The sequence below is a fragment of the Leptinotarsa decemlineata genome, unplaced genomic scaffold (assembly GCF_025532065.1).
Source record: "Leptinotarsa decemlineata unplaced genomic scaffold, Ldec_3_MD MMD2_tig00026345_RagTag_RagTag, whole genome shotgun sequence".
Classification (NCBI taxonomy): domain Eukaryota; kingdom Metazoa; phylum Arthropoda; class Insecta; order Coleoptera; family Chrysomelidae; genus Leptinotarsa; species Leptinotarsa decemlineata.
In genome coordinates this window covers 2,721,741-2,735,340 of record NW_027412696.1, presented here as the reverse complement: position 1 = coordinate 2,735,340, position 13,600 = coordinate 2,721,741, and the positions used below count along the sequence as shown (strand labels likewise).

General features: G+C 32.5%; 1 protein-coding gene across 3 annotated transcripts in view; it reads right to left on the bottom strand.

Moving 5' to 3' along the window:
• Positions 1 to 13,600, bottom strand: part of LOC111505991 (CUGBP Elav-like family member 1) — a 901,046-nt gene that overhangs the window by 559,140 nt on the left and 328,306 nt on the right. Inside the window, exons 1-2 of one of the 3 annotated variants that reach the window (XM_074183777.1) lie at positions 7,279 to 7,427; positions 1,551 to 1,992 (exon numbers count right to left, since the gene is read on the bottom strand). The exons of the other annotated variants lie outside the window; for them this stretch is intronic. Of the exons in view, the coding sequence (XP_074039878.1) occupies positions 1,551 to 1,702 (152 nt within the window). The 5' untranslated portion in view covers positions 1,703 to 1,992; positions 7,279 to 7,427. Of the gene's footprint in view, positions 1 to 1,550; positions 1,993 to 7,278; positions 7,428 to 13,600 lie in introns of those variants that run through there. 3 annotated transcript variants of the gene reach the window in all.

Sequence of the window (13,600 nt, the reverse complement as noted above, 5' to 3'; positions counted from 1 at the left end):
AGCGCGTCAGATTAAGATATATATGGTTCATCTTTATGTTTTGAACGTGCCGTCTCATAATCTGACGATTATCTAGAGGGAATCGCTTAATCTGACAAAAACAATATTTTTTTAAAATTTTGTTCAATTTATTGAACTTTATTGGTTGAAAAGCTCAGGAAATATCATGCAAATAAGTAAGTGTATGTTTTTTAAGTAAAATACTTGATTTATAGGAAAATATTTTTTCAATGCTCAAAAAAATTTAATTTCTTATAATCAATTGATTAATTAATGAAGAAAAGAGGAATGAAACTTTCTATGTTTTTACCACTTTTATTTGTAAATAACTTTACTTCAGTTTCGTCCTATAAGGACATTTTCAAACTTATATATTGTCCTCATAAGACGAAACTGCAGTAACGTTAGTTACAAATGAAAGTGGTAAAAAACATAGAAAGTTCAATTTCTCTTTTCTTCATTATAATTTCCTACCACGTAGTAACGGCTACATTCATCAATTAATTGATTAGTTAAACATCATCTTCATCTTCATCACGAACGAGTCTCTGTCAACAGAATTCAGAGTGGGGACGGAGGGAGAGAGTAGTAGAATAGATAGTGAATAGATAATAGAGGAATAGAAACTCGGGGAGGAAAATATAGGTATCACACAGCTGCACGCATTAAACTTCATTGACGAATTTTTGTTATTTCGGCTTGCGAAAATCGTCAGATTATATATTTTTCGTTATCCTTGAATTATTTCCTTCAAAATAAAAAAAAATTGACTACGCTCGAGAATGTTGAAATGACATTATTTTTTTACAACTTTGCTGCCCTCCCCTTCCTTTACGTCACTCTCAAATTTTCAGATTACTGGAATATACACTATTTAGCAGGTAATTAACTCACCCAACCTTAATCTGACGCGCTCGAGAATTTCTGATGATCAATTTTTTTTACTAATCTGATCCTTTATCCCTTACAGGCGGCTTTATATATGGGGCGCATATTTAGTGGAGGTACTCAACCGGGTATAAGGTATCTTCCTTTATATTAATCTGCCGCGCTTCAGTAAATCCCGAAATCCCCGCTTGGGCTATCCTATTACAATAGGGTGAATTCCATCGAAACTAACAAAATATTCCATCCAGTTGAATACATTGTAATGAATATAATAAATGTATCATTTTAATAGCATTGAAGAAGTGAAATTCACTCCATGCTACATTTCGTGAAATGATTCATATTATCTGCTATCAAGCGTAATCCACACAACTGTTTGTGTGTAACATTTTCAGTTTTTCGTTTCTTCTAAATCACAAATCATTATGTTTGGATTCTTAGTTCACTCAGTAGATGACAACCCTCACCAGATTGTACTTGAATGTAAATAACTGATTTATGCAAATATTTTATCGAAACAAAATTGCGAGAAATCTGAATTGATAATGCATCCATCAAAAAAAGTTTCTGTTATCTATCATCTAATGCAGGTACTATTTGATTGCCATATACATAGATAAAACGATAGCCCAATAGAAAACGGAAAATATTATATGACTTACGTTTTTGTGCTGTTAGTATTAGAGACTTGCTTCAAATAGGGGTGCATCCTATTAGCGTTGGAGTCCAAAACAGAAGAGTGGCTGGGACTTATCGCGCCTACGCTTGTGACTCCTGGAGACAGTTTCCCGTTCAGTACGCCAGAGTGCAACATTCTCACGCGATCTCGCACACAAAACTGAATTATCACCTGTCTTTTCTCCCGTATTAGATAAGATTACGTTCACCTGTTATCATTCCAAAATGGCGTCGAGTAAATACGTTTTATTGTTAGTCCGAGGCCGGAGAGCAAATTCACGATCACCTTTTTCCAGAACTGGGTGTCATAGTTGATTCCCTACAGTGATGTTTGTGTCTTTGATGAGATTTTTTTATATATTCGGACAGTACAGAACACAGAGCTATTATGCAGCGAAAGGGGTGGTACACTAACTAACAACTAGGCTGAAATGAAGCACATTTGTTATATTTGCTTTGAAACTGACACGACATATGAGTGCTGGACGTACCGCTACTGCTTTCAAAGAATCATAAAAAATATGGTTCAAAGAATCGAGGTTCAATAAATATACTTTAACTCTCATTCCGCGACAGAATATCCACTTGATTCCCAATTGTTGTTTCCACTTCCATTTGAGTAAGTGAATTCGAAATGATTTCAAATTATCCATTAAATTATTCATTCATTCATATTGCTGACCAAGATGAATATATTTTTGGACTGTGACTATGAGGAATCGAATTGGTGAATCCAGTTGGATTTTAATATAAAATGACAAATGAATAGTTTAGAAGAAAATTGACTGGCAAGATCATGAGAATTGTTAAATCTATGAAAAAAACGAGTTTGAAACACTATCCTGTTTATTTTTCATATCTCCAAATTCGTGAGGTTGAATTTCTTTCAATTTTCATTATCTAAAAAATCATGCATTCAATATGAAGTTTCCATCAATGTGAACCATTTTATGGATCTTGAATAATTTTTTTAGGTACAATATGCGATAATATTATTTGGAACCGTTGAACAATGAAACGGTTGAATAATGAAAAAGTCATCTAATTAAATGCTCACTGAAATGAAAATGATGATGATCAAAACTAGAAATATCACTCAATTTTGTAAACTTCTTCATTCGTTTTATTTCATAAACTACGTTTTTCTTGCTGCAATTCCGGTACAAAATTCTAAAATGAAATTTTCCAGTGTTTTTCATTCCGCCTCTATTAACAGAATCATGAGACTGAAGAAACTCAAAATCATCAATAATGTTGGTATTGATTGAATATATTCTGTTGAAAAAACTATACTTTCCTATAAATTACGAGAGATTAAAAATTTGAATATTAATGTCAAGAATTGAATTCAAAATTATTTTGATTTTTAAATTTCTATACTCACTCATCATCATCAAAATGAAGTATAAATAATGTAGATTCCCAAATCCACGCGAATGAAAAATTATTGGTATTTGCTATGGTGATACTTTGTTTCAATGACAAATATACACCTATATTTTGAATCGGTTCCTCAATGCAAAATTTTTCAAATAGAAATAGAAACTTTAAATGAAACGTCACCCACAAATTCCAATTATTGAATATCGTTTTATCGTTACGAACATCATTATAAACTAGGAATTAAATTATTAAAATGGATTGGAAATGTTTGAAACCATGATTATTATTGTTATCAATTCTCGTATAACTTATTTCAAGCAATCATTTTATAACAATACTCATTCTGTAGTAATAAATTTTGAATCGAGAGAAAGAAAAAATTATTTGAAAACTGGAAATATTGTGAAATACCTACAACAGATATATAGAAATTTAATTGAATCAATTTGTACGAATGGTTTCTGACAACGTTGCATTGTCAGTAAACTCTAAATAATATAGCGGTACTACCAGCACTTGTAAGCAAGGCCGAGCAAAATATAAACAAAACATTAACAAATAGACGAAAAATATTTCGAAACCCTCGTATAAAGCCAAACAGGTGATACATTTTTTTTAATGTACATTACCGTTTCTGTAAATACGTTTACAGAAATGGATGTACTATGATTACGATAAATTGTTAGACCGGTTTAGGTATAGTCTGAATCTATAAGACATGATTGACTGTTTCATGGGAACGCTAAGCAAATTTTGTCAAACTGGGTTATTCATGATTCGTTTATCGTCTTTTAGCAAAGTTTACATTTCGAATAGGACATCAGCTGAAAACTGTTGTATAATTCTCAAACACCACAAATTGTTTCGAATTACGTTATACAAAGTATCTATCAACATTGTTACACTCTTAGTTTGCAACAAAACTAACCGTATTGAAAAACCCCATGATAAAAATTATTTCTTGTGAATACTCTTGAATATTGGTGGAGTGTTTGATGAAGTAAATGTTCAAAAAAATCTATTGCTGCTGTTACGGGTGCTTCAAATATTTACTCTAATATGAATTAGTAATCGTTATTGGACTGTTAGATGAAAATTAGTTGAACTAGAATTGAAGGCTGATGTCTGAAGCTGAAAAAAAAAGATTGTGCAGAGGGGCAAACGCTCAAATGGGTTGTATTTGGGATCACTTGTGATCATTTTTCATAGCAATTCAATATAAAATAAAATTTGTCGAAATAAATTCTACATATATTAGCCCAGACAGGGCAGAAAAAGCAATATTATTATTATCAAGGAAGTAGTTTTGACGAATACTCGTATTTTAAGCAATTACCAAATGTGGTTAACGAAACAATTCATCACGAAATTGACTTGATGCCGATCCAAAGTATTGCATCAACTTTCAAATTGAGCTTCAGTTGAATGTTATAGGAGTATAGAAATGGTGTGAATTTTTTATTCAACTACTATTAAAGATATTCACGAAACATTTTCGAAACAGTTTGATCCTTAAGAGAGCCAAGACAGTAGACTATGTTCTGCGTAAGGAACATTTGAGATGAAGTTTCAAACTTGAAAGTTTTTCATTTCTGATAATGAGAGTTTTTGGATGAAAACAAAAAATTGTTAGAAAAATACTTTTGTTTTTCAACATCATAATATCATAAACAATTTTAAGTGTTATTAACCATTCCATTTGTTATTTTGATAACTTTTTGTTGAATGAACGTTTCTGTCCTCATTCCAATCACTTCCCCCAGTTTTTCAATAATTATCAATAATCATGAGACTGTCAGACCTTATTCTCTCTCATATCATTCTCCATATTACGAAACATGGGAGACGTTACATTAAAATAAAAATCTTGATTGGTTCCTCTTATACATATGATACAAGACACATATGATTCTATTCAATTCACCACAGAAGAGAAGGTCAAAAAAATGATGCTTTCTTCACAAAAACATCTTTCGTTCAATTTCATTTTGTATCCGAATTCTGCGATTTCAACGCATTTGTTTTGAATTTTTTAACGACTGGAAAAGTGTAAATCTTTTCAACATACCAAAATTTTAATGTATTTTGTCCATGATATGACTGCAGCCGATATTTTTTTTATCATATTGATGAGATTTGGTGAATTTCTTTGTATGAAATGTATTAATATGATTTCTATTGACTATCAAATGAATAAGAGGAAAAAAAATAAAGATTTATGTATGTTTCTGCCAAATATACGAAAGGTGACAACTTTCCTCAGACCACGAGTGTCATTATCAAGTTCACTTTTTGTTATTTCTCACTGTGAGGTATCAGTTTCGGATACTTGAACATGTTGACTAGGATTTCAAGAAATATCACTGCGTTACGAAGAACATCTGTTACGACAGCAATTATAGCGTCTATTCTTGTGTTGTTAATTTACATCATTTGACATGGTGTATTATCGAAATTTATTGATATCAGTAGAGACTTCTGGATATGTTTCAAAAATAACTCGTAGGCAGTGGTCGGACGTTTTTAAAATGCTGGTATTCCAATTCATTACCATTAGCATGAGACCATGATTAGGATTTTAAGAATTCGTGAAATGATATTCGTAACATCGATGATTTGTATGAAATTTTATATCAAAGTTAGTCATTCCGATTCATTGTTAGTGAGAGAAGTTACTGAACATTTACAAATTTTCAGAAAATTGTTATTGACAATTCGGATGAAAGCTGTTCTTAATCATTTCGAGAAATTGACCAGAAGGAAATTCATGAAAAATGATTGTTTCTATAAATCTATTATCATCTAAAGGCGATTGTGAACACTAACAACAGAAACGTTATCGAGTAGCTTGATTTGTAGCTTGAATTTTTTTGATATCCTTCATTTAGTATACTTTCGATCATTTATTTCATTTTCATTCAGATTTTCGAAGTAAGCATATAACTGACTTCTCACTGATTGATTAACCTGTTGATTATTATATTTCTCCCATGTTTGAATAATTATTTTCGTACAAATATTTCTCAGCACGGTTTTGAATAAGTAAATTATTCCATGTTCAAACACCGCATATGCTGATCGTCTTCGGAATAACCATATATATTTAACAGAATTTCTCTTTTGAACATTCACACAGGAGACTTCTGATTTTTTTCAAATTCTAACTTTGTTTTTTACCGTTTCAATGAAGTGAAACTAATGAGTGTTGAAAATATATTTGGAAATTAGATATCATTGGAAGAAAACAATACACGTCCACGTGTCCTTTGATGAATTCAATGAATTACAAAAACATAATTAACTCAGTTCTGTCAGGGTATTATTCAAAATGTTCGTTCTTGAATTGAAATGATGCTACAATGACGATCTGAAGACAGATATTTGATGCAAGTGATACGAAGGATTGGTTGAGGTAGTCATTTGAAGAAAGATGCTAATGAGATATTTTATTTTGGAAAAGTGATTCACTATGCTCAACTTGGATTCACTGAATCACATTTCATGTGTTCTACTTCTGAGCAGAGTATATATTATAGAATTTCTGAGAAATATGATACAATTCATCTGATTCAATCGAAATTTTTTCCTTGAATTCCTCAAATTTGATATTAAATGAATTTAAGAAATACGTAGTTTGTATGAAGAATCTTCTGAGCAGTATCTGGTTTTCAGGAAATTTTTGTAAAAATATAACTAACTGTGTTAACATTCGTGTAACACTGAAAAATTTTTAATACTTTCTATCACAACTCGAAACATAATTGAAAACGAGTCCAGGCTGATAGTTCAAAATCTTGATAATCAGTTTGATAATATGGTACTACCTACTCGTCGGAATTCAAAAGTATCCACTACACTCTCCAATTTTTCACGATTTCAAGAAGAGATCCCCAGAAAATTAGATTATAAAAAATACATGATAGTGAAATTCAATTGCATTCATACATTTTAATTTCATTTTGTGCTAACTGATTTCGACATTTTTAGTGATTATTCGTCAAAAGTACTTACATTTTTGAATTTTAATTTCAATTGAAAATAGGTATTCTCTCGGAATATGTATCAAACGATGTCAATTCTTCTCAACAGGTAGCTGAGATATATCGCTCATAAAAATGTATCACACTTGCACAATACAATTATAACATTTTATTCCATTATCAGCTCAATATCTGGAGTCCTTCATAGCTTGATAAGAATTTTTTTGAGAGAATTTTCGACAAATAAATTCCACATGAAATTTTCATTCATATAAATTATTTTTAAAGAATGGATCATTGCTTCAGAACAAACTTAGCGCTCAATCACCACCCGACTTTTTATCTATACCTTAAAAATATTTTCACAGAGAACGCAGGACGTCGCAAAAGAAATATTCACCGTCGCGATGCACATGTCAAATGTCGTCCCGGCGCCTCGCACTACACTGACGCCGCGTTTTGCTAGCGATACGCCGTCGGTGTATTGGAAAATAGCGCGTGCGTCGATTTTCTTGTGTCTTTCCAAGACGTATGTCGACGCCGACGGCGGTTACAATGAGAACATCTACAGATTGGAGACGTCGAAGTCGTTTCATGGGGGAAGTGGGTCTGTGATCGTTGGTTATGTGATATGGGGCGGATCATACCGTGTCAATGTGAAATGGGTCACTGGTTTTCTAGAAACCGATCCGGTGAATTCGATTAATTCGTGTACAACTAATTTTTTGAAATTGTCGTGAACCACTGTATTCAAAAAAATAAAATTCAGTTCGTTTGCGGAGATACTACATAAATTCCAAAAGTCTTGAAAATTAAATATTTTGATATTATTGAAAACCATAAAATTTCGTTTAATTTTCCGACGAACAGAACTTTGAATTGAAAACATAGAATATCAGTTCCAAAATATTTTAATGAATCTTTTTTATTGAAGCTCAACTGAGTTTATATACTGAAAAGATAAAATAAAAGTTGATGGTCAGAATAGAGAATCAGTTTTTGTTATGTCTACACTATACCTACCTAACAACTGATTAGTTTTACCATTATTTCTAATTCTATATTGTACTTGTTAAACAGACAGTTACAATATTTTTTTATTACCCCAAAACTTCAGATTTCCAACTACAAAACTGACGAAATTCAATACAATCTTTGAACCCTTATTTTCCCCCTTGGGAGTGGAAATTTATGATTCCCTTTCTTGATCCTTATATACCCTATACAAAGAACCTACCTGCTTATTTCGAAATTCTAGGTTCATTAGCTTTGACTGTACGTTGATATAAGAGCGGGCAACAGCTAGTAATTCATATTTTAACTTCAAAAATATAGTACAGTAAAATATACCAACTGCACTAAGGCTTACTGAATTGCATCAAGTGAATCTTATCGTGATACCTTTTGAACGATTTTTACAAATTACTATGCGTAAAAGACAAAATCTATCTATATTATATACTCAAAACGATAATTATATAAAACCGGGTAAGTTTACATTTTCGGGGTAACGTCGTGAATTCATCCTAATCAACTGTTATAGGTGTAACTCATTTTTTTATTCAATTGTTTCATGGTTTTTGCACTTGGTTTATTACTAACAATCTACTTTTTTATTTTCTTCATGAATAACTTATAAACAGATATATTCCTTAGATCATTTGGTAAAAAACTATATATTCTTGTCTTTGAGTTTGTCTCGCTACATTTTCCTAGAAGTAGGTTAACTGGTGAATTTCACTACATTTGCCAAGATATGTAAGTTTATTTGTTAGCAATTTCAAAGAGAAGCAGAAAGCTGTAACCTCATTACGAAAACATCATCAATTATCAACAATTCTAACGATATTCAGTAAGTAGGTAAATAACCCATCTTATTGACGATATACATTTCTTGAATTGAAGGGGTTATATTTTTAGGAGTGATTAGTTTTTGGGAAAGAAAGTTTTTGGCTTTCTACTACTCCATCTTGATATAAAAAAAGGATGAGGGAATCTTCCAAAGAAAGGAAGTAAGTAATCAATTTGAAAATAAGTAACTCTATACATGGATGTGTAGATCATGCAAAGAAGTAACTTTCAGACACAAACTGAATGAAAGTCCTCCTGAAGCAGCTACTTTCATATAAACATTGAATTATACGAAAGAAAAAATTCTTTCGAAACAAATACTTCTATTCATGTTATCCAATTTGGTACTGAAGAGCCTTAGGGCAAATGTCTTAAGGCGAAACATCGGTGTATACCAGTGAGGATGACAGTGTTCTATGTAAGTGCAATTTGTTACCATTCATTCAAAGTAGAACTCATGTGAATTATATCTGATTTTTATTCCACAACGAATGTTTGAAATACAAACTGAGTGGAGAAAAGTATCTTCTGTATAATTCAGTATTCTTATAGAAGTATTTGTTTCGAAAGAATTTTTTCTTTCGTATAATTCAATGTTTATATGAAAGTAGCTGTTTCAGGAGGACTTTCTTTCAGTTTGTGTCTGAAAGTTACTTCTTTGCCCAATCTACACATTCATGTATAGAGTTTCAAATTGATTACTTCCTTCCTTTCTTTGGAAGATTTCCTCATCCTTTTTTTTGTATCAAGATGGAGTAGTAGAAAGCCAAAAACTTTCTCTCCCAATAAATTTCTCATTCTAAGCCATATTGGATTCCATATAAAGATGTTTATTTGATTTTGTAGTGTCATTGTATCTGATCAAAATTAGTTCGAAAAGTTCAAATTCAAATTTATGATTCCCATTCAAATTCATTAACAAATTTACAATATCAAATGAACATCTCTGAATATTGAAAAAATTGTTAGAACATGTATAATATATCAACAGTCTGCTGAGTGTGAACACTTGTGTTCAGAGTGGATTAGCTGAAATTATATAATTACTAACATACATCAGAAAATGCAAGCGGCAAAATAATAACAAACCTTATTATTCTAGGTTTTGTAAGTTTCGTCCGCAAGACGAAAATTTAATTTATTCACCCAAATTTGGATTCTTTCAACTATCCACAAATTTGCAAACGTTCTATGAACGTTATTATTGAGACTAATTTTCTGTGTGACACAAAAGATACTGGTTAAGGAAACCTGTGAATTTGATAGAAAAACATGACTGAAGCTATTCATTGACTTCTATAATCAATTGGCGAGGATTTGAATTCCTTGAGTTTTCGACCTCCCATGAGGTGTTCAAAAAAATATGGAATAGTTAGTAACACAATAACCATTTTGTTAGATCTAATTGAGGCGTATGAAAACTGACAGAAACAAACTATTCGTTAAATCAGGAGAATGAGGCATTGAAGCAAAAATGCCGAATTGGACATCCAACTATCTCAGTAACAGACCGAAAATCAATACAGTGAAGAGCTCAGTTTTTAAAGAAACTGAATATGACTTGGAACATTTTCAAGCAGAGATTCAAAGGAACTTTATTCATTTATATATTTATTGATTATGAAAGTGTCACCTGATTTGAAAATGAGACCTACTCCCGTTGCAACCCTGAACGAGTTGCACGCTACCGTATCTAAAACTGACTTATCCTCCCAACTCAAAATAGCTATCAACCTAATGAAGTGTTAATCTAACGTGTTTCATATACACCGTACTTGTTCAAAATCAACGATGCGTCAAGTCATAACTCTCTCATATGTTCACGCACCACTCATCTTTATTATTCGCTAATCTTTCGTACTAACGTAGGGAGAGGAATAAAGTACATATTGTCCATTTGGAATATGAGAAATAGTTGTTATTTACAACAGTAGGATTCGATGGAAAAACATTTCATGTTCCAAAATTTTTTGTTATTCTATGGTATAGTTTTCAAAGAAAACGTATACAGCGACTAGAACACTTCATCTCGTTTGATAAAAGTTTTTTTTTTGATAGAGATGTACAGAGAAACTTGAAAGCTATTGAAATATATTTCATTGAATTGCATATGCTTCATAATTGGCATCAACTGCGATGGAACAATGAAAATGATGCAATAGATTATCCCCTACTTATTAACGAAATACCTGAGATTACTCATCAGACATAAGAACATTGATTTTTTTGTTGAGAATCCAATGGGACGGATTAAATCTTACATTGTCTTTCTCTCCTTTAATGTACCCGTTCCAAAAACTGTACATTTCGTGAGGTCTCTTCCTTACAGATATCATTTAATTGTTAGAATGAATGTTGACTACCAACTCGAACCAATTCGAATGGAATAACACATTCTACAAACAGATCGACGGTGTCATCGATGATCAATCTGTTCATGGAAAACTGAGAGAAAAAGACTCTGCAGCCGGCTTCACTACGTTCTAGGAATGGGCTTTGCCATAGGAATGACAAACTTTTGTCATCTGATGGAACGTATGTGAGATGCTCGGCGTGGATAATTTGAATTTTCTGCACTCAAAAATTCAGTACAGTGTGTAGATTGAAAAGAACCAATTAACGTTCATGAATGTCTTGATGTCTGGAAAAAAAAATTAATTATAGAAAACGCACGCCAATGGATATAAAAAACAAGATATCAATAGAGCATCTAGTCCAAACCGGTACAAGAAACAATCGCACATACAGATCCCCATGTTTGGCTCAGCTTACCTTACACGAAAACTGTCTGCAAGCCTTCACTTGGCCAGTGATGGCAAAAACCCCTTCCGGTGTTAACCGGCTTCTGTTTGGGACTAACAGAAAAACCTATGATAATTTGGGGTAGTGGCAACACCGAATGTGACCGCTACACTTTTCTATTTATAGACTTGAAAAGGGTAGTGCGTCTGGAAATCGAAAAATCTCATCGCTTTGTAGTTACCGATTTTGTTAGAATGAGACGAATAGTACATACGGAGAATGTATTAAATAGTAGAAATATACAGTCCATATTTAGTAGTTAGCTTTTGATTACTGAAGGTGAAATTCCTTATCAGTGGATAATAACCCAGAATATTTGGTCCTTCGAGCCGGATGTTATTAGATTCACTTGATTGTAATGAAAAACAGTGATTAGAACGAGGTATTAGTGGTTACTGGAAAAATTATTAGAAGTTCGTCTCCCATTAGATGAGATTAGGTAGTTGGGCGAATGCTTACCACCAACCACAAGTGGACAGGCGACATAGCAACAAGAGGTTGGAGTTAGTTGCCGGCGTAGCAGCGTTCGGAGAATTAGTTATTGTTGGGAGTCCTGTTGACCTGGGGAAGAGGCTTCAGCGTGGTTGAACCGGTAGACGTATCTGCGTAGAATAGCGGAGTGCTGGGAGAATTAAAAAACCTTATTAAGAAAAGGGGTACAGTGAAGTTTAAATTAACAGCCTCTGTAAAATTTTTAGAAAACCTTCCTCCTAATGATTCTGAGGAAGATGAGGAGGTATTCGAAGAAATTGAACAGAGGTTGGATAGAGTTCAGTTACTTTACGGGGAATTTGAGGAAGTACAAAGAGAAATAGTTGATGTAATAGAAGAAACAGTATGCTGATACGTGGGAAAAATATCAAATCGAGTTCGATGATATTTATTTTAAGACAGTGGGTAGAGCAAAGAAACTCGTAAATAAACATGCACTTAAAAATAAATCTGATACTAGTGAAAGCGGTAGTACTAACTCGGAGGTGAAGCTGCGGTACAGACCGGAGTTGTCTTCAATTCCGATACCTACTTTTAATGGAGAGCTTGAAGTGTGGATAGAGTTTAGAGACATCTTCACTTCGTTGGTGGATGAGAATGACTCAGTCAGTGACATTGAAAAATTTCATTTTTTGAAAAGTGCTTTACAGGGTGAGGCACAGAAAGTAATTCAAGGTGTAAAATTTTCAAAAGAAAATTATATCGTGGTTTCGGATCAGCTTTGTGACAGGTATAATGATACTCCGATGCTAGTAAATTTTTATCTTAGTTCATTAGTAAAAATACCACCTATGACTAAAGAATAAGCTAGTGATCTTGGGAGGATGTCTGATACAATTATTAATAGTCTTTTTGCATTAGAGAAATTATATATTGTTGTATCATCATGGGATTCTTTAGTTATATACATCATGTTAGAAAAATAAGATCAGAAGACATTTGCCCATAGGCAAGAATTTAAACCTAAGGGAAAATTACCCACATTAGATCAATTCAAAAAATTCTTGAAAGGTAGAATTGTAACTTTGCGAGAAATTGAGAATAATAAAAAAAACAAAGGTAGAAACAAATATTTTCAAAAACCCTAAGTACAAAAATCACTATTGACTACTTTGTCGTCAGGATGTGCTTTATGTCAACGAAAACATGATATTTCAGAATGTAATTCTTTTTTCTAATCAAAAGTATATGCTAGATATCAGGAACTAAAACGTTTAGGCTGTTTCAAAAAAAGTCATATGAGTAGAAGTTGTACAAATGATAGTATTTGTAAAAAATGTAATGGTAAACATCACAGTTTATTACATTACGAGAACCAGTCAGAATCTGGAAACAATATCTCAGATCAACAAGCTAGCACATCATTGGTTGGATCGAATTTCATAGAATATAATAGTGTATTATTGTCAACCGCGTTGGTGGAGGTGGTTGATTCAAAAGGTTATCCTCATACTTGTCGGGTCTTGCTTGATAATGGGTCGCAAGTTAGTTTCATAACTGTTCTACTTATGTGAAAGGTTGAATCT